Raw genomic sequence first — 25,162 nt, 5'->3', positions numbered from 1 at the left:
ACAACAGCAAAGCATGAAGTGCTGAATAAAGCTGGGTTCTGCAATCATCAGCTGCATATTGCAATAGAAACGCTGTTGTTTTGGGTTACCACTGCCATTTCTTTGCCACAGTAGACTTTGCTATAAAGAGGAAGGCAAGGGACCGTCAATATCCTAATCTTCCAATTCTTTTGACCCTCTAGGCCCATTCCTGAGGGAAAGCTTAGTCCAAGTGGAGCTAGAGATCTGGAGAATTAGAACTGTTGCCTATCACAGCCAGGCTGTGAGCCCTTCCCTGTCCCCAGGCTGTGATCAGCAGCATTCAGTCAGGGAATGAATTGATGGATTTAATGCCAAATGTGATTCCAGTTTGTTTCCAAGTTTGGCTGATGAGGAACAAAACTATGGAAAATAGGGTAGGAGGCACAGAGCAGCATCCCACAGGCTGCCAAATTGGCATTGGGAACTGAGGGTGGTATCAGGGCTCCGAGTGGTGCAGCCTCAGCCACCCACATCAGTTTCTGTGACTTAAAACACTGGAGGTACCAAGGGTGCTGATGCACAGAAAATTGCTTCATGCTTGAAGTGCTTGAACTGGACACAGCTACCACCAGCATGTGGCTAAGATGCCAGGTTCCTCTTGTTCACTCTGCACACCAGATCTACTTGTTACACATGCTGGGCACACGGCAAATGTCTGTAAGGATCTTGTGATTCCTGGGTCTTGCAGTTTCTGCAGAGGAAACTCCAGAGGAACTAATTTCTCCTTGTCACTCACTAGGGATGTTGAAGTGGGCAGTAGCATCTGTATACCAAAATTGCCATTCCCCCTGTGACAAATGAGCAGCTTTTTCAATCAGCCCTGCTCGTGCTCTGGAGCAGGGTGGGTAGCCACTCTCTAGGGGCAAAGCCAGCAATGCTTTGCAGCCATGAGGGCAGGTGGCACCAGCACAGGACAAAAGCATTGGTGTGGTCTGTTTGTGATTGTTTGTGTTTGTCTGTGAGTAGGCTGAGGATGGGTTTGGACAGACAAGTATGAGGGCAGAGGTGATGTTCAGGCCAGAGGGTCCTTTCAGGGGTCAGAGGCAACTGTGGTGGCACTTGAAGCATTCAGGGTCTGCACAGCAGGACATCCTGGTTGCTTGTCCCACTGCCATACCTCCTAGCATTTACTGTAACCCTCTGGCAGCATCCCTCAACTCTGAGCAACTTCTTCCCTGCCTGTCCTTGGGAAAAGGGATTGTAAGATATGGGGATAAAGATGAGTCACATCTGTTGTGTGCCAGCACAGTGTGGCTGCTGCTTGCTTTGTGCTTCCCAGGTGTGAGAGCTGAGGCTTCTCATGACAACCTTGGCTGAGTTTATAGCAGCTATCTCACTCTCGGATCAACTCCCAGAGTGGAAATTGGTAGAGCTCCTCAAGGAGATGGATGTTATTCAGCGTACATGAAACACTTGGCATCTTCCCCAGAATGGGAGAGCACAGGCTGTCCCACGGTGAGCCTGGCTGGGACCTTGAGTGACTCAGGATTGAGCCCCGTGGGACATGGCAAGGCTTTGCTGAAAGCTGTCACGCTGCAGGATCCACAGGAGCCATCAAAGTCCCCATCCTGCAGGCCCCTGGGAGAGGCAGTGCCTGGGTCCCCAGCTGCCTGGTGCCCATGGCTGGATGATATCCATGGCTTTTCTCCCGGTAGGGTCAGCTGTGATCCGCCTTGAGGGATTAGGTAGGGAACTGCTGTTCATCCCAGCCATGACTGAAAGCTGGTGACAACGGGGAAGAAGCCAAACGTGACATCTCCCAGCTCTGAGGGCATCCAGGCAGAACTTGGTGTAGATGTGAATGTGTAAATGGATTTGTGTGAGCCCTTATCTGGAGGTACCACATAGTTTGGTGAAATACAGAGTTCTGATCTCTTCTGAGCATGTTCAAACAGGGCTTCCTCAGACAACTACCCACTGGCTTTAAGGGTTAGGATGCAAGGGAGACAGTGGAAGGCCAAACAAGTCTGCAATATCTCCCTTTTTCTCTATTCCCTCTTCCCTTTCTCCCTTCCTTGCTGTTCCCTGTGGGAGAGGCTTGTTCACATGGTACAATTCTCTGGAGTTCCATATCAGCCCTGTCATCGTGGCATGTGTGGAAACTGAGCAGGTCACAGATGTAGGCACACATCAGTGGTGGGAGGAGTCCCTGGTTGTAGGGACATGATGGACTGTCCTGTGGGAGGCTGCCCATCAGCTTTGTGTTAGTAAAGTGTGCTGCAAGCCAGTAAATGCTGCTGAAGCAGAGCAGCTGGTTAAATGTGGGCAGAAGGGCTGTGACCTCTCACAGCCTGCAGCTCTCTGGGCTTCTCCTCTGTGAGGAGTCTCTGTGAGACTGCTGGGCACAAGCCCCAGGATGTACCTGTGGGTTTTGTGGGGAGCTGCTTCAGGGCTTGCTCTGGTTGGGAGCTGAGTTTGCTGCCACAACCCCTCAGTCCACAGGAAAATGTGTCCATGTCCCCATGACAGCTCCACTGGCTGTGATGGGAGTCCACAGCCAGCTGTGCTTCTGGGTCTGTCCAAGCTGGGCTGTGCCAGAGAGGTTGTGCTTGGCAAGGCTGGAGCTGTGCTGATCTATGACATGCTGCCTTTCTTCTCCTCTGGCACTGCTGCTTCACCTGTGTGGCTTGGCAAGTGGTCCTCTGCTCTTCAACAACCCATTATTCATCTGCACATGGAGCATCCCAAATCCAACCCGCTCAAAAAAATGCTCCTGTTTCCAGAGGAAACCTGCACATTCCCTGCCTTGTACCTGGTGTCTCCTGGGCTCAGGGGCTTTGCTCACTCCCTGGTCACTCACAAGCACCAGAGGGACTGCCTGACTTGGTTATGCACCAGGGAATGCAGAGAGAAGCATCCTGCACTGGGGCCAGCTGCCTGCTCTCAAAGGCAAAGCCTGGGGCTCCTGCCACATGGTCCCCCACTGTTGAGACAAGGGCTGCTCACCTGAATGTTCATCACATCACTGCTGTGGTCGTGTGCTTCATCCATGCCTCATTCTGGGTCTGTGGCTCACCTGCCTCCTCCTCCTTCCTGCAGACAGCTGCAGATGAATGGTATGAGCATGGGCTGTGAAGGAGGTGGACTCCGCACTAATGCTGTCCTTTCCTTTTTCCCAATAGCATGACTACAGTCATTGTCATCCTGGCTGCAGTGATCGCCCTGATCATTGGTTTTGGTGTCTCAGGTATGTGACTGCTCAGATTTCTCGCAGTTACTGGTGGGATGAACTTCTGCCCTGCTGCTACCTCTGTGTGTCCATCCCGTGCAAAGGCTGAGGTGTGATCAGGTGTGGAAGTGCCACCCACCACCCTTTACCAAAGGCCAGGTAGGTGTAGTGCAGCCTGTGCTGCTGGAAGTGTAGTGGTGTGTCAGCTGAAATTCCCTTGGGCTTGGAGCCCCAAACTTACACATAAAGTCCTGCACATACTCTGCTCCTTCTCCTGGATAGGATGAGATGATGGGATGGTATTTATTGTGAAATTAGAGAGCATCTGCCAGGATGGGACATGTTTCCCAGGACCCTCAGAGACAACAAAAATGTGTTGCTTTGGTGTTTGTCAAAATGCAGCTTCCTTGGAATGTGCTGAGTGAGGATGGGTAGGGAAGGGCTGCATGGGAAAGAGGATATGGCTCTGGGAATTCTCAGGCTCGCAGCTTAGGATTTGAGACGCTGACTTTTCTTAAATGAAAGAAAAATATTTGGATTTCAGTAAGGGGGAAAGAGCTGCTATTTCTCTGCCAGCAATATGCCTTCCAATCACATTTCTATTACATAAAGGGAGGTCCTGATTAAGAAAAGACATAAAAATCATGTTTTTCTGGCAGCTGCAAAGAGAAAAATCCCTGAGTAATTATAAGTAAACAAGAAAATACCACGTGAACTCCTCTCAAACAAGTAAGAAGAGCTACTTTTTGAAGCACTCTTTTACTACAGAAATACTCCTGTGCTTTAGCATGGCATGCAATCCACAGGAGCTGGCCTCTACTGGCAGCACTGGTAGCTGCCACTGGAGGCCTTGCTGTGTGCCAGTGCCTGTTGAGCCTCGGGCTTGGTCCATGACAGCCACAGGGCAGTCTGGCCTTTCTCCAGGCTTGCTACCTCACCTTTCTCCAGCCTCTCTTCTCTCTCCTTGCAGGAAAACACTCCATCAGTGTGACGGCGCTGACGTCTCCAGGGAACATCGGTCAGCGCAGCATCCTGGGCTGCACTTTCGAGCCCGACATCCGGATGGACAGCATAGCAATCCAGTGGGCCAAGGAGGGCGTAGCTGGGCTGGTTCATGAGTTCAGGGGTGGGAAGGACCACCTGCAGGAGCAGGATCTGTCATTTCAGGGCCGCACGGCCGTGTTTGCGGAGCAGGTGATCGGCGGGAATGCTTCCCTGGAGCTGAGGGATGTGCAGCTCTCCGATGCTGGCACCTACCAGTGCTCTGTCACCACAGCCAGAGGGAGCGGAGCAGCGGAGCTGCGGTACAGGACAGGAGGTGAGGGCTACAAGGAGCAAAATCCTGCTGCAAAACATGTGCTAGTGTGGCTTGGTTGAACCTGCCTGTGCTGATGACGCTGCTACACCCCTGGATAGGGTATATTTCTGGCTTTTACAGGGATATTTATGGCTTTAACCCATCTTTTGATATCCTTGTTCCAGAAAAGGTTATAATCTTGATGACATGGTAGCTTTTTCTCTCTAGAATTAGGATTAGGATATATCTAATTAGAATTAGATATTATACCTAATTAGAATTTGGATATATCTCCAGCCAGTAGTGTGCATAGTAAAAGTGGTAACGTACTTAATATATTTTTCTCAGTTTTTCTGAAGTATTTGGTTTTTTAAAATTATTACCAAAGCAACAAACCTCTGATATCATAGTTAACTGAAACACTGCATATTTACAAGAGTCAGTCCTCCAGGACAGCTCTGGAAACCACCAGGTCTTCAGCCTCTTCCAGTGAGATGAATTTAGCTGAAATAACAAGTCTCCTCCCAAAGTGATCACCTCATGTTGAGACTGAGGGATGAACCCCTCGAGGGTCTCCTCCAGACTGCAGTCTTTGCACCCTCCCTCTCATTCTTGTGACCAGAATTGCTGCCCTACAGCTTAAATTGGGTGAGGAAAACCCCTCAGACCTCTCCAAGTGAAAGAGGGTTTTGGCTCAAGCTTGAGGGTTGCAAATGTTCCATGGGGACTTTGTCCCCTATCTCTCCTTGTAACCTTGTGGCTCTGCCTACTTTTGTGTTGCTTGATTGGATGTTTAAATAATCCACACAGAAAAGGCATTAGAAAGAACATGTGAAATGTTGTAATGGCTTTTATTTCCAACACAGCTCTAATACCTGTTCTGTGTGGAAAGAACAAGCTTACCTGCAGATCCTTTTAGCTGATTTTCTTTAGCTCATCCTTACACCAGTTCACCTCCAGGTCCTACCACCCAAAGCCAAAGCTGATGAATACTAAAGGCAGCTGTCCTGGGCTTTGGCTGTGTAAGGTCTGCTTATTCCAGATCTGCAGGGGATTGCTCAGGAGAGAACATGGCCTCAAGTTGTACCAAGGGAAGTTTAGATTTAGAAAATATTAAGAAAAATTTGCTCATGGAAAGGGTTGTCAAGCCCTGGAATGGGCTGCCCAGGAAAGTAGTGGGGTCACCTATTATCCCCAGAAATTTAAAATACGTGCATTTATGGTTATGGTATAGTGGTGGACTTAATGCTGTGTTAACAGCTGGACTTGATCTTAAAGGTCTCTTCCAACCTTAATGATTCTGCAACTCTGTGAAGCTGTAGGTGTTGGTCAGGCCCCCTTCTCAGTGGGTGGAGAGCGTGAATCACCTTTCCCCATTATTATGAATAAATAAAAGACACTAAAGCTGTGTCACCACCTCAGGAGATCCTGTCAAGCTGGACTACTATGTCCTATGAGCCCTTGGGTCCCTTGTACTCATCCTCCCACGGCCCAACCTGTACAGAGCTCTGTCTGAGCCTGGTTTTGGCTTGGCTCCAGGCAGTGCTGCGCTGCCAAGCAGCAAGCAGCCTAGAAATACCTGGGACTGGTAGGTGCAGTTGGGTATTTCGTGCCCAGCTCCTATCACTTGCCTTGTTTTGACTCTCTCCCTGTTTTCCCTCCCAAAGCCTTCAGCATCCCCGTGGTGCAGGTGCAGAACAGCAGCCGTGGGGACACGCTGCAGTGCGAAGCCCCGCGCTGGTTCCCTCGCCCTGCCGTGCGCTGGACGGCCTGCGGTGACACTGGGGAGCACCTGCCCCACGCTGCCAACACCAGCTACCAGCTGAACCCCGAAAACATCACTGTGAAGGTGGTTTCCCTCCTGCACAACATCACTGCTAATGCCACCTACACCTGCGTGATTGAAAACAGCATTGCCAAGGCTGTGGTCAACGTGAGAGTGACAGGTAGGGTTCAACAGCACCCCAAGACCACAGGCACAGTGGAGAGTTTCAGTTCCTGGTGCACCAGGGGCTTCCTGCAGCAGCTGTGTCAGGCAAGGAAGGGACTGAAGGCATGGCTAATCCAACCACTTCTCTGTCCCTGGGATAAATGAAAGGGTCTGTGTTTGCTCCTGTTACCTCTTATGCTTCTCGTGGTATTGTCACCTTGGCATGGGGACATAACTGCCAGAGGACTGGAAGGAGGGACATACTTCAAAGGAGTGTATTGCTTGGAATGTTAACCAAAACCAAATCAACCAACCAAGCCCCACGTCTTTTGACACTTTCTTTAGCAGTTCATCTTAGATCCCATTTGTGTACCAAACCAACAGTCTCCTTTAGCCGTTATTGATGACAATATCATCAATAGCTCTGACTCCAGCCCAATCCCTTTATTCAAAGACATTTTACTCACAGAAAATGAAGCTTTCCAAAGGTCCTGAGTATCTTCTCCTGTTCTACATGAGAAGGGCCATAATGCTTCTACAGCCATGATTTCATTGCAATTGGTGTCCAGTACAAGAGGCTATCTTCATCCATATTCAGAAAAATGGGAAGGAATAAATACACACTATTTGCCTCCCCTGCTGTGTTCCTGTTCTAGTAGCCTCTCACAATTCTTCTGCTACAGATTTCAGCTTTACAAAGGTGAGCAACTTGCAGCTGGTGAACCTGAATGCAGAGTCAGTGTCATCCTCCTTTCCAGCCTGTCACTGGATGCTTCTGCTTCCCTTGTACCTGCTGTCAGTATAAAGCCTCTGTAAAGCAGATGGAAACTCTGCTGGACCTGCAGGTAAGCTTGGGAAGAGAAATTCATATACGTGCAATATACGGAGGCCCTCTTAGGGAGTTTGGCTACAGCAGCAGACCTATCTCAAGCCTGCCAGAATGAGAGTGCGTGTCTTTCCCCAGAATGAGAGCACGTCTTTCTCCTCTGCCCATCCTTTCCTCATTCCCAGCCCCACCTTTAGGTGGGACACATGGCTTGTCTCTCCCACAAGCTTCTCCCATCACTTTCTGCAACCACAGAGAGCCTTCTCTTGCACCATCAACTGTCAGCTCTTACTTGTCCCCTCATTTTCTTTCCCGGGCACCATTTCCTGGACCTGGGCTGCAGTTCACAGCTGCAAGGCAGCACAGGCTTTTTCCTCTCCCTCCCTGCTCACAAGACTTGCTACAGTACAAGCTTGCTCCCACTTTACTCACACAACTCCACAGTACAGTGTTGTGTCTCCAGTAAATACTACAGACACCTTGAACATGGCTAGAGGGAGCTGCCAAGCCTGAGCAATTCCCTGCAGACCTGGAATAAAGAAGGCTTACACAGCCAAAGCACAGGACAGCTGCCTTCAGTATTTGTTAGCTTTGGGTGGTAGGACCTGGAGGGAACTGGTGAAAGGGTGAGCTAAAGAAAATCAGCTGAAAGGAACATGTCTGTCTTTCCACATAGAGCAGGTATTACAGCTACATTGATGGCAGGACTCACTTCAGGCTTTCCTCCCTATGGGACTGAAGGCTTTAGGAGTTCCTGCTGGTTCCAGAGTACACTGTAGTACAAACATGAAATTAGCTGATTTTTCTTGTGTCATTATTTCTTACCCACACCAACAACAGGATATTTTGTTTGGCTTCACAAAGGGAACAAGGAATGTGAGAGGGAGAACTGCATAAAGGAAAAGTTCTGATTGTAGGACAAGATATGTTCCCTTGTCTGATCTAACACAGTGACCAGAACTCTGATCATGGGCAGAAGTTCAGACACAAACAGGAAAAGGGTTTCCTGCAATACAGCTGAGAACAGCTTCTTCAGAATACTAAAAGAAAGCAAATCTTAACTCCCCCCAAACAGATTTGATTCACCCATCTCTTGCCTTGTGATTCTCTGACTGCACTAATAAATAAACTGTAAATAAGAGAGGCAGTTAACCTCCTTCATCTTCTTAGAATGCTAAAATCAAACTCCCCTGCTGAAAAATATGTGAATGGCAGAACAGCGATGGGCTGGAAAACTGCCAGCAGGCTTGGAATATCCTGGCAAAGACAAACCATATCTAAAGTTCTGTATGAGGAGTGATGATTGCAGTTGTAATGTGAAATAAAAGAGGAACAGATAAGCAGACAGCAGACAGAAAACTAACATACAGCATGAGGAGAAAAAGGAAACTAGTAAGATATTACTGGAAGCTTCAAATTCAGAGGCAAAGTTATCAAACCCAGATAAAACAATAGAGCTGAATTTTCCTTTTTTGTTTCTTAAATAAATGTTATCAGGTACTTCCTTATCTATTTCTGTCTGCTACTGTGTTATTCATATTACAGGACTACTTTCAGTTGCACTTTTTAACCAGACTTTATCTTTGTCTTATCACTTACAGTCAACATTTTCCTCAGGCTGAGACAGTTTATTTGGGTTTTTTTTTTGCTTTTGTTTTGCTTTCTTTCTGGAGGGTGGAGAAAAGCTTTAGTAAAATCTTTTCTGTTCTGCAGAAAGTACCCACAGAAAGTAAGGCTGTCACAGCAACATTTGCAAAGACTTCTGCTTGAAGCTATTCTGGCAACCTTTTAGGATGGAGTCTCACAATGTTACTGAATGGTGGCATCTATCAGGTCTTGTGCCACTCACACTTTGGTCTCAGAAGTGGACAGCAGGCCTTGAGAGGGAAGATACTTCACTCATGCTCAATAAACCCACTGCCTGTATCACAGCTCAGTGCCTGCCTCTTCTTACCAGTCCCACCTAATGTTCAGGCTGCTGCTGATAAACTGCAAAACAATGCCCAAATAATCTTGTAATTTAGCACCGTGATTTAGTCTCCAAACAGCAGCTTACTCACTTCCCTTCTTTTCTTGAAGGAGATGCTTTAAAAGTGTAATTTTAATTATTTCAATTAGATTAAGAAGACCATACTAGTTTTGTTAATGGTCACCATATAGCAAGTAAACCTGAATACTAAAACAGATACTAAAACAGTGTTCTTTAAGTAATATTTTCATAGCTTTATTTAGTAGATACTACCACACAAAATGCACACACCGTGTGCCCTAGGCCCAAGGCAAGAGCTGTCTCATAGGAAGCACTGAACATCTCTCTTCCAAAATGTAGCCCAGTGTCACTGGTTGACAATGGCCCAGAGTGACCATTTAGGAATCCCATGAGTCACAGCAGCTGCTTGACTGCATGCTTCACCCTGTGCTCACAGGCTTGTGCTCCCCCTGAAAGGAGATTAAAAAAGCTCCTGATTGCAGCAGGTATTTCCATAATTCCTTTCCCACTGGGAGAGATATTAAGCAGTGGCTCCCACTCAGCAGGAACTGGATGTCCTGCTCATCCTCTGGCTGTTCAGGTAGCGTAAGGCATCTTGTCCCACTTCCTCCACCTTCAGGCACAGTAGGGTTGGACGAGGCCCCACTCGTGACACGAACTCCACTTCACCACAGTGAAAATTCCGCAGCTGCAGGGGAGCTGCAGGGGAAGGATACAATGGGTAACAACTCAGCACAGGGCTCTGGCTCTGCTCTGGCCCACAGCTGCACAAGCAGGAGGGAAGGCCTTGCAGCAGCTGCTTGGCATCTGCTAAACCTCAGAGGACGGCACGACGAATGACTCCAGGACATAGGCAGAGGAATGAATTTTACCAGCATCCCTCCAACCTGGAGGAAACAGACATTCTACACAGTGAAATGCTGTGAACTATGTGCTCACAGAGCTGATGCTCTGAGCTTTGCATCCTCCATCAGTATCAGCAACCTATCTTTACAGACAGCGTACATGACAGCCAGAAAGTCTCCACTGCAGAGCATCCTCTGGTGAGCTTAGCAAATCAACCCCTGCAGCACAAGCACTCAAGCTCTAGGTCTGTGTGGGAGTAATGTCCCCTTAACACAGCAACTGCACAGTTGTGGCAGCATGAGCTCAGACATCAGCACTCATGAATTCAAAACACTTCAGTGCTGATTTCCAGGTGAGGATTTCCAGGCCTGCTATTGACCCTACATGCTGTCCTATCTACAGTCAAAGCCCACTTGATTTGAGAGGTCTGCACAGTAACTCTGGCTGATCAGGTTCCTGTCCCAGACAAGGACCGGGAATCCTTCTCAAGAACAGTTTTATGTTTCTGTGTGAAGTAGAAAAATTTATCCTGTGTGGTTTTAAGAATTTCCATAATATTATTTCTGTATTTTTATAGCCATGGATCTACTAATACACAACTTAGTTCTATACTACAGAAGACAAAATTCCAGGAAAATCCTTCAAAGATTTTGCTATGATGGGCAGTGAAGGCACCTCTCCTTCCCCAGCCTGATGAGATGCCTCCTCCCTTCCTTCCCACACTAAATATTAGAAAAGCCAGCAGTACTTGCTTACCAGGCTGCAGGATCTTGGAGGGCTTCCTGTCTAGACTGAAGTCCAACAGGATAGGGCGACATATGCGAGGACTTCTGCACAGACTCCTTAGGTAACAGGCAACAAGATCCTCAGGTTCCTCTAGACACTGAGGAAGGAAAGAGAGTGTTGCCAGGGAGTGTTCAGTGGGAGGCAGGGAGGCTCTGGAACACCCAGAGCAAAGGGAAATCCTGTCCAGCCAAGACTTGAGCCCAGCAGGCTGCAATTGCTGCTGGAATAGCCCACTCACCCCTGTTCCAGGAGCTTCCCTGTGCTGAATGCACACGCTGCCTCTGCTCTGCACACAGTTCTGCACAGCCTCCCACTCGAGAAGGCTCAGGCCCAGCATTGCTGCCACATGTTCATTCCTGCACAGCACCACAGCTTCACCTGTTCCATCCTCCACCAGCACCCTGTGCAGAGAGCAGGCAGGCTGGCATCAGGAGGGCAGGACAATACCTGCTCCCTCACAAGGGTCACACCCCAGAAAACACATCTCAGTAGAGAGTTTGCTCACATCTCAGAAGATGTGGTAACTCCACCTTTTCTGTTCTGTCCACATCCCATCCTTGATATGATTTCCCCCTCCAGTTTGTGGTATAATTTGTCCCCCCTCCCTGCTCTTCCCACACCCAATCCTTACAGCACTTACCGTGCACTGGCTTGCCTCACTCCTGTTTGTGACGGACATGGAGGATTGTGTCGGGTGCACCTCCCCTGAAGGAAGAACAAAGCTACAGCTAAGTATGGGTGGTGTAAGTGAGAAAGGGAAGGGCCACTGCTTATTTTAACACTTCCCTAATTAAGTATGCAAAGGTGTAAAGAATTTCACTGCGTTTCCAATGAGTGTTCTGGGAAAAGTTTATATGGGGAGAAAAATCACCTTGCTGCAAGGTGCTGATCCCCAATAGCAGTGAACATGGGAAGAGCAGAGCATTAGTAGAGTAGGATTGTTCTTTTCGGTGTCCTCACTTCACGCCCAGTCCTAGCTGCCAGCCTGCCTGGCATCTGAAACACACTTCTAATCAGTTATCACTTTGGTCCCTTTCTAATATGCAAGTCTTTCTCAGACACTGGAAAGAGGGTTTGCAATCGAGATAGGAACTCTCAGTTCTTCTATATGGTAGCAAAGGATGTGTGAGTAAAAAATCTGCAAGATCTCTCACAAATTATGTTTGTGGAAGCTTGAATACCTCTTTGAAGATGCAGCTGCAAAGTGAGCAAATCCATTGCAGGCACACTGTCAGTACACAGGACAAGTGGCATAAAATCCGGGCCTGGGTCAGATTTTGCAGCTGTCTCAAGCTGGATAGAAACACTAGTGAGGGGGGTGAGGCTTCTCCTGCAGGACTAGAAGAAAGAGCAATCTGAGAAGCTTGAAACATAGAAGCCTTTTCTTGGACACTGTATCATGAGAACAGACCCAACACTTACCTAGAAGAAAAAGGTAGGTGGGAAGCTGGCAGAGATAGGATGCTCACACAGCTGGAGGCATTGTATGTGCAATAAACATTATGGAATCTGCAATATGAAAGAGCAGATGTCAGAAAGAGCTCACAGAAACCAAACACTCGAGTTTTCTTGGGATGGCTGGGCTGATCTTCATTTGTAACATGGTAGGAAAATAATTTATGGTAAGGGATTGGGAGACATGAAGGTTTGCACAAGGGATGAGGGAAGTCCACATGGGAGGTCAGATTAAGAGATGGTTTCAAAGACAATAAGAGAGGTCAGGGCTCTAAAGCACCTTGAGATCTTGCGTTCCAAGTTCTGGAAGAGGATCTTGGCTCCAGGTAGCAAACCCCAGAGATGGTGCAGGTAGGTGGCAGTAATGTAAATGTCCATCACAACAGGGGAGCCTGGAGCAGCTGAGACACTGAGCTTCACACTGTGATCCCTGGACAGCAGAGTTCCTGAGGAGGCACAGAACCACACAGACCCTAAGTCACTCACACAGGCAGCATGGCCTGTCACTGAGCTGGGCCTGCTAGAGGGGCTTTTCCTCCCATCACAATGTCAGTGTTCCACCTCTCAGGTTTTCTGGATACTGCATTCCCATTCCCATCTCCACATACACAGTGTGCAGTTTCCAAGCCCTTTGACATGCACAGGATGCAACATCCTGGCATACTTCCACTCTTCCCAGATGCAGCAGCACACTTAGCCAAGTGCACTGGCTCTCTGAAACAGAAAGAAGAACCAATCTGTTGCTTCTCAACAGGCTGCCACAGTCTTACCTCTCTGCTTTGGATGGCCAGGTGGCTTCTCATTCTTGGGAGAGGCACACAAGGTCCTCTCCACAATCTCACCACAGAAAGAAACAAGGGAACCTGTGAAACTGAGAGCAGACCAGGATTTTTGTCCTGTCTAAAGACAAAGGGAGTGGAAGAAGGCCTGACTTCAAGATTGCCACAAAGTGGAGCACTCTTGGTTAAGCACAGTTTCTGAGGAACCTGCCCTGAGCACCTGAGCTACTGGACTGAGGGCAGCTTGCTGCAGCCTACCCCTCCCAGGGGCAAGAGGCCCCTTTACCTTGCTTTCTGCTGCTTCAGGCTCAGCATGAAGATGAAGGGTAAGACACTACAGCCTTCCTATCTGCTAAACTCCAAATTGTTTTTCTAAATTAGATGAAGGAGCCAAGCAAAGAAAACACAGTTTTTCATAAAACACTGGTGAAAAATCCAGTGTACATACATACCACCCCAGATTAAATATGCTTTGAATACAAAAGCTTCTAAACTTAGTATTTGTTTGAGCAAGGTAAGCAAAAAAATCTAAAACAAAAAAAAACCCCAAAAAAATATACATTCAGTCTGATTTTCCCTGCTGTGCTTGTTTCCACTTCTGACAGGAATTTGGCAGACTTAGTCCACTCCAGCAGTAGCCAAACCATTTCCTAGACATAATTTTGCAGTTTTGTCACCTACAAGCTTCAATAACCAGGATGGGAGAAGTCTGAACTACTTGCACACAGATGTTCCAAACCATATTCCTAGGGTGGATATTTAATCTCAGTTTAATATAGCACTTAACAATAAAAATTACCACAGAGCCATTCCCTAAGATACAGTCACTTGTAATTTGGGGCAGACCAACATACCTGCTGCTAAGCACTTCTGGGATGGAGGCAGTTCTCTGGTCCATGCCTGTCAGCACTGACAGGGCTGTCAGCTAGAAGGGAGGGAGACACAGCCTCAGACAGGTTGCAGTTTACAGGCATCCCCAGCCAGAGCAGAGAAGACAAGCTCTGCGAGCTCAGAGCTAGATCAAGCAACTCATGCTTCCTCTTCAGATGAATTCTGAAGCAGGAAAATATGAAGTCCAGCAGCAGCCCCTGATGGAGCAGAACAGTCTCCCCAGAAGATACTCTGTATCGATAATTTCTAGCTAGCTCTCGAGAGATCTACAAGTAGCCTGTGAAAGCCCTGTGCAATAAGGCACTGCATACCTGGTGCTCAGGCAGACAGGAGATCCAGGTCTCATGCTCTAAGTGCCAGCTATCTTGGACAAGCAGGCAGAGGGGGCAGGATGGTCTGCTCAGGAATGTTGCTGGCACAGGTGGAGAACAGAGCTTGTAAAACACTTCCAAGTCCTGAGATAAGAGTGATAAGGCAAGACAGAAGACTATTAGAAGGAAGGAGATTAAAGGTCAGTAAGGAAAAAGTGAAGAACAATGGTTTACAAAAGAAAAAAAAAAATCCACTGAACCCAGAGCTCTGAGAATTTTAATCAAAAACAGAACGAAAGCAGTTTCTTGGAAAGACAGAAGGAAATTCCAAACCTTGAAAACAGCTTAGTCACCCTCTGACTCCTTGACTCCCACATGCAGTTCAGCACAAGTCTCCAAGAGAGAAGGGCAGGACAACTTGTCTCTTACCGAGCAGCAGGGCACAGTGAGGCGATACAGGCCATCCACGTGCAGGAATGGAAACCAGCGCAGAGACTTCCCCATAAAGAGCAGTAGTGCCTGCTGGGGCAAGGGACAAGAGAGAGAGAAGGTGAAGAGAACTGTTAGGTATGGAATGAAAAATACAGTAAAAAGAGAGCAAGCCCAGCCTAGAGGTTATCTTGATTGAGAAGTAAGGTTAGAGTACCTTACCACCAAGAGTAAGAGAAGGCAGATGCATTTACAGGAAGGTGACAGAGAGGAGATGGAACTTGCTTGGGGTGCAAGAAGGAATTTGCTGGCACAAACACACAAAGACACCCAACACAAAAATCACTTTCTCATTGATACTAAATTACCACACAGGCTCACTTGAGAGAAGCCAGCTCCCAGACTTATCAAACTACACCCCAAAGCTGCCTCACCTCTTGCTGCGTCACACCCTCTTTTTCATCACAGCCAGTCTCCTCCAGTTCCAACAGGTTCCCAGTTTCTCTGGGGTGGCTCCAGAGCTGTGGTCTGCCCAGCCACAGCACTGTGGCTTGGAAACTGTGCTGCAGCTCGTGTGTTTCTTTACGTCCTTCTGCGGGCAGTTGGTAATTGCGTGACATGAGACCCTCTTTCTGGGTAACCAAGAACAGGTGAGATACACAGCTCGTTGTTCTGGAGCTGCTCTGGCCCCCCTGACAGTTCTCATCTCTGCCAGTATCTGCCTTGGGATCCTCCAATTTCAGCATTTTTGCCGCTGGGGTTTCCAGATCAGATGTTGTGCTGCCATCTTTCTTATTCCTCAAAGAGGAGCTGTTTCCACTTCTAAGGGCTTTCTGGATTTGTCCTTCAGCAGCATGGAGAACCTGAACATCCTCCAAGTAGAACTGCACATAGACACTGAAATGACAAATGGTAACAGTGAAACTCCCTATTCCTGACACGTGGCTGTCCTAAACAAACACTCATCTGGGAAAAACACATCTGGTGAGTGCCCCACAGGTACTCAGCAGGAGCAGTGGGGAAGAGTGAAGTGGAGGGCCACTCCTAGGCTGCAAGTACTATGAACAAAATGGAGATGGTGGCTTTGTTGTCAAGAAAGAGCTCATTTTATACAAATAGCAAAGAACAGGTGCTTTGGCACTGAAATACTATGTTGGTAAGAAGTGTTACCATAGCCCAAAATACTCATGGAACTGGAAAGTGATGATTTTACCTGCACACTGAATAAAGGGACTCACCTCGTTTTTTTCTCTCTCACATGCTCCAGATTTTCCAGGTGTTCCCAGGAGGGAAAATCAGTCTTAAGGAATCTCTCCACTACAAGCTGGTAGTTTTCCACCTGCAAGAGTGATCCTGCAAACACATCAGAGAAAAGAGCTGAGCTAAATAAAAAGAGAACATAAAACCAGTAAGGTCAATATCCTCATTTTAAAGTCACGAGGTCAGGCAGTGACAGTTCAGCATCTCCACACAATGTCTCTTCTTCCTTGTTTTGGAGGTGGAAGGCAGAAGAGCAAAAACTCAGCACTCAAATACAGTTTAGTGGGACATACCTATGAGAGCAGTCTGGGCAAAGGGGCTACCATCCTTACGGGAGATCACACAGCGAAGTGCGCTTCTCTTGTCCTGCAGCTGGAGGGAACTGCTCCTGGAGGAGACCCTCAGCACACCCTGGAGTATCTACAACAGAAAGGAAGCTGCAAAGAGCATCAAACAATTCCTATCTTTGAAAGCCATAAATCAAAGTGTGTGCCGCAGCAGCTCAAATTCAGTCTGTTTTCATCATGCCACAGTGAGAAAAGCAATTGTTCCCTAACAGGAGCAAGAGGCATGCACTGGACAGGGTGCTGGAAGGCACGGTGAGAAGCAGGAGCTCTCAAGGCACAGACAGGGAAGAGAACGAGGCACATACCAGTTGGGGCTGGAAACTTTCTGCTGAGAGTGTGCAGTAGGACCAGGCCAGTCTGCGATTCAGCTCCTGGGTGCCCATATGCTGTGCCTTCAAGGGGGAAAGCAACTGTGATGGACTGAAGCCTTCCCAGCTCTTCTGTTCTGCCACGCGGCAAACTGCAGACAGAGAAGGGGCCTGGCATGGAGGGCTCAGAGTCAAATACTGTGAACAAGAGAGAGAAAGAACTAATCAGCTGAGTTTCTTCCCATCCGACAAACAGGAAACAGCTCAAAGAACATTTACTCACTTTCTGCAGGGGACACTGGTGTTTTTTTGATAGAATTTCATTATAAATATCTCTTGCTTCTTCTCTGTCTGGCTCCATAGCTTGTAGAAGGGGGACAAGGAACTTCTCAGCAGCTCCAGGGTTTTGGTGCACAGAGCTAAGCAATTGACGGCGCCCAAAGAAATAAGAAAACCTAAAAAAAAGTTATGACTATTAAAAGCAGAAGCAGATCTTGCATTTTAGTGAGTCTTGCTCATTCTAGTGAGTCTTTAGTGAGATCTAAGTCAGGGACTCCTTCTGCTTTTTCTGAGTAAATATGCTGCATAGGACAAGAACTAAAGAGATCACAAAAACCATGAAATTATTAAAAAATAGAGCATTTAAGGCCAATGCAAATTATGTTGGGCAGACAAGGAACAGGAAAATCCACAGAAATGGACAGACTGGCAAAATCTCAAAACTCAAATGGCCAGAGAGACAAATGACATGGAGAAAATCTCCCTCTAAGCCACACAAATGGATCTCCATGCCTTTTGGCTGGGCACGATATAATTACTCATGTTAGGTACACTTGGCTTTCTTTTACAGAATGCAAAAAACACAAGTCAGAAACAACCACAGACTACTCTTACACCAAAATTTCTCTCATGTAGAGTTAATTTAATAAATCTAGCTTACTTCTTTTGAATGGCTGGAAGTGATCACACTGCCAGCCAAAATATGACAGAAAGTGAACTCAAATGAAAAGAAATAGCACTCACTGGAATAATTTTTAAGCAGTACCAGGACTGAGCAATCACATTTAAAGAAAATGAAAAATATAATAAAACCAGAAACTTATACCTAGCATAATTCCCAAGGCAAAACTGAAGCTGTTTTATTGGTAGCATGTTAAAATTCCACAGTGCCAGTAAAACACAGGAACACTGAGCATTCTATAAATTGCTACTTGACTGAGAGTAAAATGTAGATACTTCACCAAGGCAGCAGTCACAGTGATCAACCATAACTGCTTCAGAGCAAACAAAATATTTTCACTAACAGAAGCCAGAAATAAACCCAGAAACTGGCCCACAGCTGTCCTGCAAACAGAGTGCAGCATCAGGGAGAGCAGGAAGCCATCTGGAAGACTTGGGAGGTAAGCATGGGTGGGAAAATCTGCCAAGACAGAGACTCTAAAACAAATTATCACACTCCTGGCAACACTCAGAATATCTGAAAGTGATATGCTGAGCAGCTGCTGCTGCTTCTGTGCACAGTCAGGACACAAGAGCCTTTTTATCAGTTATGATCTAGTTGTAGCACCTGTTTCCAGCTTTAGCCTCAGTTTGATCTGCCAAAGAAGTTTGATCTGCCTTGATCTGCCAAACAAACCACATTGGCAAACAGACACCCCTATGGTGCTTCTGTATTTCATGACAAAGCATTCCAGGCAGGATTATGTGAGTAAAATGCTCAGAAGCACTGCAGCTTCCCAAGACCTTTACCTCACCTACACTTGAAAAATGCACCGGCTTTTCTTATTTCATGACAAAGCATTCCAGGCAGGATTATGTGAGTAAAATGCTCAGAAGCACTGCAGCTTCCCAAGACCTGCACTTGAAAAATGCACCGGCTTTTCTCGTAGAAGCAACTGCAAAGTAACAAGCAACTGGACATGATGTGAAGTCTGGATAAATGGATTACTTAGGCCAAAAACCCAGAAGCAATTGCTGCTTGTAGTATCCAAACACAGTAATTTTGTGATCCTTTGGTCTAGAAGACACCCAGGTAACCTACAAAGCACATTCAGGCATAGCCTGACTTCAGAAGAATTGTCCTCACCTCTCCTCAAACGTCTCCAGGAGGCTCACCAGCCAGAGGTACAGCGGCATTCCCAGACTGAAGCGGAAGAGCAGCTGAAGGCAGAGATTTCCTGAAGGGGCCAGTGGCTGGTAGGGGGTGCTGAGCCTTGAGAAGCTCTTCAGCACAACCATGCTGTTCAGGCAAGCACCGAGTACAGTGAAAGGGAAGGACACCAGAGGCTTCTGCAGGAGGTGGACGTCGATGAGCTGGGATAGAGAGGCACAGAGTGTAAGAAAAGAGATAGCCAGTCTGCCACCTCTCCCCAAAACTGAAACCCCACCTTAAATCCTTTCTCACTCTACTGGATTGTCTATAATCAGGCCCGAGGCACCGAGCACAGTTTAGGGAGGAATCAGATAACAATTATATCTGCTCTCATGACTGAGTCCAGGCAGTAAGATCTCCAGTTTTGTTCCAGATACTTGCTAAAATAATTCCCATGTTCCTGCAGCCTTTTGTTGACCCATACACTCACAAGCCATCCCCAGGGCCTAGGTCTTTTCCACTGAATACTTCATGACCCTGCAAATCTCAACTTACCTCCACACAGGCTCCCGGTCGGAGGCCCCGTGCAGAGTTCAGCAGTGGCTGGTAAGCAAGGCACAAGCAGACTTGGTTATCCAGTAAAAAGAGACCAGCTTGGACATTGAGTACTTTGGTGACAAATCCCTAAACAGAAAGCAAACAGAAGGTGAGAGGACTGTACAGAGTCACAAAATATAAGAGACTCGCAGGCTTGAGCAGTAAGAAAATAAACTCATGATAAAAATAAAGGTCCTTGCAGGCCAGGAGCTGAAACCCCAGGGCATGAGCCGGTGAAGGCTGAGCCTGTGAATCCATACCACATAGGAGATGATCTTGGACTCTTTGGTTGGTCTTGGTCTCTCCTCTTCAGCCCCCAGCTCCAAGGAGCAACTGAGCTGCTCAGAAGTCTCCAGGGAAGATGACTGAGTGGATTCTACTTGTGAAGCACTGTTCAGTGGCTGCTCCCTCACCTGCTCTGCACAGTAGGGCAGAAGGCAGGAAGAAACACTGGTGACAAAAATCGTTTGTCCAGATTTCTTCAGGCTGGACATACTCAGGCCTGTGATTGTGTACCTGTGACCCAGCTGGAAGACACGATGCCACAGCAGCTGGCTGGGTTTCTAAAGCAGAGAAACAAAAAGCAACATCAGCATCAACTCCAGTGAAAAAAATTCTTCCCGACCTAAATAATCCCGCCCAAAAGAACCCTTATCCACCCAGAGGATTGCCTCACACTCTTAGCAAAAGGACTGTATGTGAAAGACATTCAGGGACACTGCAACAGCATGAGGGAGAAGGATTGTATTTCTGCAGGGCACAGAACTAGACTTCTTGCGTACCAAGACTATTGTACATTGGGTGCAATTAAAAAGATATCACTAGTAAAAGGAAGAATAAATCACTAGGGGAAATCAATGGCAAGCTTCAAAGATTCAACAGCTAGCACATACACAGATCCAGACTGAATTTGTGAGCAAAATTCCAAGGACTTACTTGCACCAGCACAGGGACACAAACAGCAGATGCAAAGCACTTCAGAAACAGAAAGAAGAATGTCTTGCGGTGAACACAAAGGAGAGGCCCGAGTCTGGTCAATTCCCCTGCTACAGTAAGCTTTGATCTTTTCTTACATGGAATCCTAGAGGACAATTGAAGAGGCAACTGAAATCAGAGATGAAAGAAAGCTCAAAGATATCCCAAAAGCAAAATAAACAAATATGCAGCATGTACTGTCCGGGAATAACAGATCCAACGAAGCAATATGGTCAATCTCTCAGAGGGGTTTTCAAAACAATATTTGGCTACAAAATTTGTAATTTAACTTTTCTATACTAAATGCTTTTGACATTTTAGTATTTGAAGACAGAAGGAACAGAATAACAAATTCACACACTCCATGACAACAGCTACGTTATGAAAGGCTTTACCACAAACAACAAACTAATTGTTGGTCTAAAGGAGAAAAAAAAGTCACAAGCAATTCTTCTGCAGAAAACAAAATCTGGATTTGTATGTCTGTGGAACGTGACACTGTGGAAGCTGTAAGCCTATGAACAAGAGGCCTGAAAGCAACAATGGAGTCTTTCTAACAAACTTGACACAGAGTGAAAGAGCAGCAAAATTGAAAGCAGATGAGAGGCAAGAGAGATTATATTTCTTGAATCAATTCTGTTTGCTGTTTCAAAAGATTTTAAAAAAGTAATTTCCAAAAAATTTATGTTTGAAATTTCAATTTCAGCTCCTACTGGACCTCACTATAACCATCCCACTTACTCTGAACAAAACCATTCTTGATTCCAAAACATCTAAACAATTATCTAACTTTATGACTTTAAAAAAAAGCCAATCAATAGTAGACACACAGCAATACCAGCACCTTACTGTAACATTTTAGTTGTAACATGGAAGATTAAAAGTCTGAGAACATACCCTGAAATATGGAAATAGTCTTCTTGTTTAGAAAGGTCCCTTGAGCTAAATCAAACACTTAAGCTTAGAATTACTTTCTTAGAAGCAGATAAACCAAATAAAAACAAAAGATAACTAAAAAGAAATGAAAGAAGCATGATTAGTGACATTTTATTGTAATTAAATTACAACAGGAATTCTCTACTCAAGATAAAACATGATCTAGCACGACTTGAAATTATCAACTTATTAAGATTTGCAATTCCATTGGCTCATTTTCACATACTGTAAGCTAAAGCACAGTTACTTCTACCAGTTGACATTTCACTGGCACTTTTATCTCAGTATTCTGATAAGAATTTGGCCAGTGGAACATATTAACATCATAATAAAATACAGGATTATTTTCAAGTATACTTTTGGTTCACTGGAGGATCAAAAAAAATTGTGCTAATCAAAAGAGTGAATTTTAGCCTCAAAGGCAGTTGAATCAACACTGTTCTAATAGTATTTCTATAATTTGAAATTACATATAGAAATACTTAAAATTTGTCTTATTTTTTTCAAATTACAGAAGAAACAATTCCAATAAACTCCTGGGAAACAGATGACTAAAGAAAAGTGGCTTTGTTGTGTAAGTTTTACTTCCACCACTCAGTGCTATGTTTCCACATGTGGTAGAAATAGAATTTGACTCTTTCTAAGCCAAGTGCTCTTCATGTTACCTGCCAAGGCAGAGCAACAGTGCTCTGAGGAGCTGGGCACCGTGGGTGTTTACCTGGAGGTAAGCAGTGGCTCAGCTGACACTGGGGAAGTGACTGGAATGCTGTGAAGTACTTCCCTGGGGGCATTTACTGGCACTGGATCCACCAGGATTTCCAAGTACCCTGCTGCATTCGGGTCTGTCTGTGGTATATATGACCAGCTTGGGAAGACAAACAGTGACTCCAGCCAGTCCAGTTCAAAGTGCAAGAGCTAAACGAAAAGATAATGAGATTGAAGCTTGAGATGAGTTTCAGTTTGTTTTCTCAGCACTACTTAGAGTGTTCATTACCAGTGCACCCTTGCATGTACATCACAAACTCTTCTCCTACTGCCAGGCTTCATCACTAAATGAGAGCAGTGTTTTCTGCCCACTCTCTTACCTTGCACAGAGAACTCCTGTCCTTCTAGATGCAAATATGAAACAGACTTGCTGAACTCTACAGCTAGCACTTCTCGTTTATAGTCACAACCTCACAGAAAGGTGACAATTAATTTACTGCAAGGCTTAGTTATTTTCACACTATATTTCTAAAATTCTTGCCTGCTTTCTTTAGCCCCTGTGTTTTCAGTTAGAAGTTCTTACCAATACAACTTTTTCCTAGACTTTGTCTCGCTGGAAGGTACAACTTCAGTGCTCTGTCACCACCACTGTAGGGGTTGCTATCTTGACTCCACTTGCAATTATGTTCAGGAGGCTTTTAAGTCAAGTGTCATGCAAGCTATTATTTCCTGAAAGTATGTCTGCATGTGCATCACTGAACACGTAGTACAACTCTCCAGAAAGTTATTTCTGCTCCGCTAGTTGGAATTCAGCAAAGGTCTCCCAGGCCACCTTGTACTGTGGTGAACAGAACAGAACTGTACTGCCTGTCTCTTTTTTCCATGCCAGTACATTCAGCATTTCCTCTCCTAGCAAAGGCACATTTCCCATGTTCTATCCTCTCCCCAGGACGTCAGCTTGCTGTTTTCCTGCCTGTTACAGAGATGTGTTACTTCCTTCACTAGACTCTGGCAGAACACCTGAAGCCCTGGTGGTTTGTGACGCTGCCCCAGAAATGGGAACAAACACAGAACCCCTCAGACCAAGGACATACCTCACATGGAATTATCCCAGTATTGTCCTTCACGTATAGGCAACCATCTACCAGCTTTTCTTTGTCTTCTTGCCTTCCATCTGCTAAATAGCCAACCAGGATCAGGTAAGTCCTTGGCAAAGCGCGCTGCATGGGTAAAGCACCTTGTCCTTGATGAGACCATTCCTTAAATTCCTTAGTGCTCCAGCTCAGGTGGCTGCAGCACGGTATGCGCTGCTTATGCTGCAGGTCAGAGATGGAGATGAAACTGGAAAAAAAAGAAAGTAAAAAGCAAGAATACAGCAGGATGTACAAGAACTCAGTTTGCAAAGTACCCTAATATCCACACTGAAAGAGCCAACACAAACTGTTCTCCAGCCTGTGATTTTGGTACTGGTTTCCAGTGAGTTTCACTGACAATTTCAGGTTGTGAAACCGAAGCTCTGTTCACAATACCCACTTGCTCAGTAGCAGGACATAATCAAATTCAAAGAGTGTGAATTGGAAGAGTTTCACCTCATTAGGCAGGTATCAAAAGTTCAAAGCAAGAAAGAGTCCAGATGAGTGATGGGTCTTAATCAGCAATAAACAGTAATTAGATACAGAAAAATTAATCAGAAGACCCAAATTTATGCAGGTACTTATGCTGTGCATTTTGCAGGAAAATGAACAGGGGATTAGCTGAAAATTCCATTAGCTGAAACTGCTCCATCTTCGGAGACAGAGCACCACCAGAAATAACACTGGTACCTATGATCCACAAAAGCACAGTGCTGCCCATGTTTTTATCAAATGTGTTGAGTGCTTTTTGGGAGAAACCTGAACTACAGCAGGACACTGGCTCATGGTTATCACATACAGCAGCAAAGAGACTCTCTCCTTGTGCTCTAGAGCTTGGTGGTTAGCTGTGGATGTAGCACACAAACAGACCACTGGCCTCACAGGAGATAAATACCAAGTACTTCAACTCTTCTTTATAGATTCTCCTGAAAATGAACCAAAGTCTGGTTTAAATGTCATAAATACACAGGAAAATATATGGCTTAAATTAGATAAGTTTAGCTGGTGTGGAAGATCAACCACCTACATTTATTAACAATTGTTAAAAGTCACAAATCCCTAATCAATTCCAGTTGACGTTTTCCCCCAATACTGGTCGTGCCAGAGATTTTAATTATCCTGCAAGTTGGAGCGAGAAACAGATCCAGACAAGCCAAACATTCCAATATGGATATGTTTTTCATGACGGTAAGCACTCAAAAGCCTTTTGGCAACTAACATATGGACCACGTTATCCTAGGCTCCCCTTTTTTAACAGCGCACACCCGAGCGCTGAGCTGAGCTGGCCAACAGGTTCGGAGCCCGGAGGGTCCCCCCAGGACCCAGCCGGGAAGCTGCCGTGCAAAGGCAGCTTCGGTGACCCGCTGTCCCCCGGCAGACAGTGCTCGGTGACACCGCGGGCAGCCCGAGGCCACAGGAAGGCCGCGGTTACCCCGTCCCGCAGCCGGCACCGCGGGGCCCCGGGCCCCGTCCCCCCGCGCCGCCGTCACCTGTAGCCGAGCGGCAGCGTCCCGCCGCCCGCGCTCCGCAGGCACCGCAGCACCGCCTCCAGCGCGGCCGGCTCCTGCCCGTCCGGGAGCGCCCGCTGAACGAAGTCCCGAGCCGCCTGCAGCCAGCGCTGCTCCTGCGGGGGGAAAGGAGGGGAGCGGGCTCTCAGCGCCGGGCGGCGGGGAGGGCGCGGAGCCGCCCGGGCCCCTCACTCACCGCCGCGCTGGGCGCCGCCATGACAGCCCGCGCGGGCCGCGCGACGCGGAGGCGGGAAGCGCGCGGGAGCCGCCGGGAGAGCCGCGCGCGAGCGCCGGGCTCCGCCCCCTCCCCGCCCTCCGTCCAATCGGCGGCGCCGCCGCTGCCCGGCTGTTCCCGCCCCTTCCGCGCGGCGTGCGGGGAGCGGGATCGGGAGCGTGTGGGGTGGGGATGGGCCGTGCCGGGCCCCGCTCCATCGCTCCCTTCCGCAAGCGGGCAGGGGAGGGAGAACGAAACCAAAGGTTCACGGGTTGAGCCAGGGACCGGGGGAGATCACACATGGATTGCCGTCACCGGGAAAGCAGGCTCAGCTTGGGGATAATAATTGGATTTACT

The 25,162-nt window shown here is 46.9% G+C and overlaps 2 protein-coding genes across 3 annotated transcripts in view; one reads left to right on the top strand and one right to left on the bottom strand.

Annotated features, from left to right (window-relative positions):
* Positions 1–3,076: 3,076 nt before the first annotated feature.
* VTCN1 (V-set domain containing T cell activation inhibitor 1) lies at positions 3,077–8,822 on the top strand. 2 transcript variants are annotated; one of them, XM_039717953.1, is made up of 4 exons: positions 3,077–3,208; positions 4,161–4,508; positions 6,155–6,433; positions 7,101–8,822. In XM_039717953.1, exons 1-4 carry the CDS (start codon positions 3,145–3,147, stop codon positions 7,220–7,222), a joined length of 813 nt encoding a protein of 270 aa, XP_039573887.1. In that variant the 5' UTR covers positions 3,077–3,144; the 3' UTR covers positions 7,223–8,822. The 2 variants fall into 2 exon arrangements, with proteins under 2 accessions (XP_039573887.1, XP_039573886.1); XM_039717952.1 differs by lacking the exon at positions 7,101–8,822 and having other exon boundaries at positions 6,155–6,587.
* A 623-nt stretch (positions 8,823–9,445) lies between these two features.
* CTC1 (CST telomere replication complex component 1) overlaps positions 9,446–25,162 on the bottom strand; it is an 18,096-nt gene continuing 2,379 nt past the window's right edge. Inside the window, exons 4-26 of the mRNA XM_039717743.1 lie at positions 24,574–24,707; positions 23,045–23,291; positions 21,964–22,160; positions 20,271–20,415; positions 19,595–19,897; positions 19,293–19,421; positions 18,732–18,958; positions 16,929–17,100; positions 16,643–16,843; positions 16,284–16,410; positions 15,969–16,083; positions 15,165–15,627; positions 14,731–14,823; positions 14,302–14,445; positions 13,954–14,024; positions 13,091–13,191; positions 12,601–12,766; positions 12,288–12,374; positions 12,047–12,203; positions 11,506–11,570; positions 11,104–11,266; positions 10,836–10,962; positions 9,446–9,932 (exon numbers count right to left, since the gene is read on the bottom strand). Coding sequence (XP_039573677.1) covers positions 9,772–9,932; positions 10,836–10,962; positions 11,104–11,266; positions 11,506–11,570; positions 12,047–12,203; positions 12,288–12,374; positions 12,601–12,766; positions 13,091–13,191; positions 13,954–14,024; positions 14,302–14,445; positions 14,731–14,823; positions 15,165–15,627; positions 15,969–16,083; positions 16,284–16,410; positions 16,643–16,843; positions 16,929–17,100; positions 18,732–18,958; positions 19,293–19,421; positions 19,595–19,897; positions 20,271–20,415; positions 21,964–22,160; positions 23,045–23,291; positions 24,574–24,707 — 3,795 coding nt within the window. The 3' untranslated portion in view covers positions 9,446–9,771. The remainder of the gene's footprint in view (positions 9,933–10,835; positions 10,963–11,103; positions 11,267–11,505; positions 11,571–12,046; positions 12,204–12,287; positions 12,375–12,600; positions 12,767–13,090; positions 13,192–13,953; positions 14,025–14,301; positions 14,446–14,730; positions 14,824–15,164; positions 15,628–15,968; positions 16,084–16,283; positions 16,411–16,642; positions 16,844–16,928; positions 17,101–18,731; positions 18,959–19,292; positions 19,422–19,594; positions 19,898–20,270; positions 20,416–21,963; positions 22,161–23,044; positions 23,292–24,573; positions 24,708–25,162) is intronic.

Source organism: Passer montanus, unplaced genomic scaffold, assembly GCF_014805655.1.
Source record: "Passer montanus isolate IOZ18808 unplaced genomic scaffold, ASM1480565v1 scaffold39, whole genome shotgun sequence".
NCBI classification, from domain to species: Eukaryota; Metazoa; Chordata; class Aves; order Passeriformes; family Passeridae; genus Passer; species Passer montanus.
This window is presented reverse-complemented; position numbering and strand designations above follow the sequence as displayed.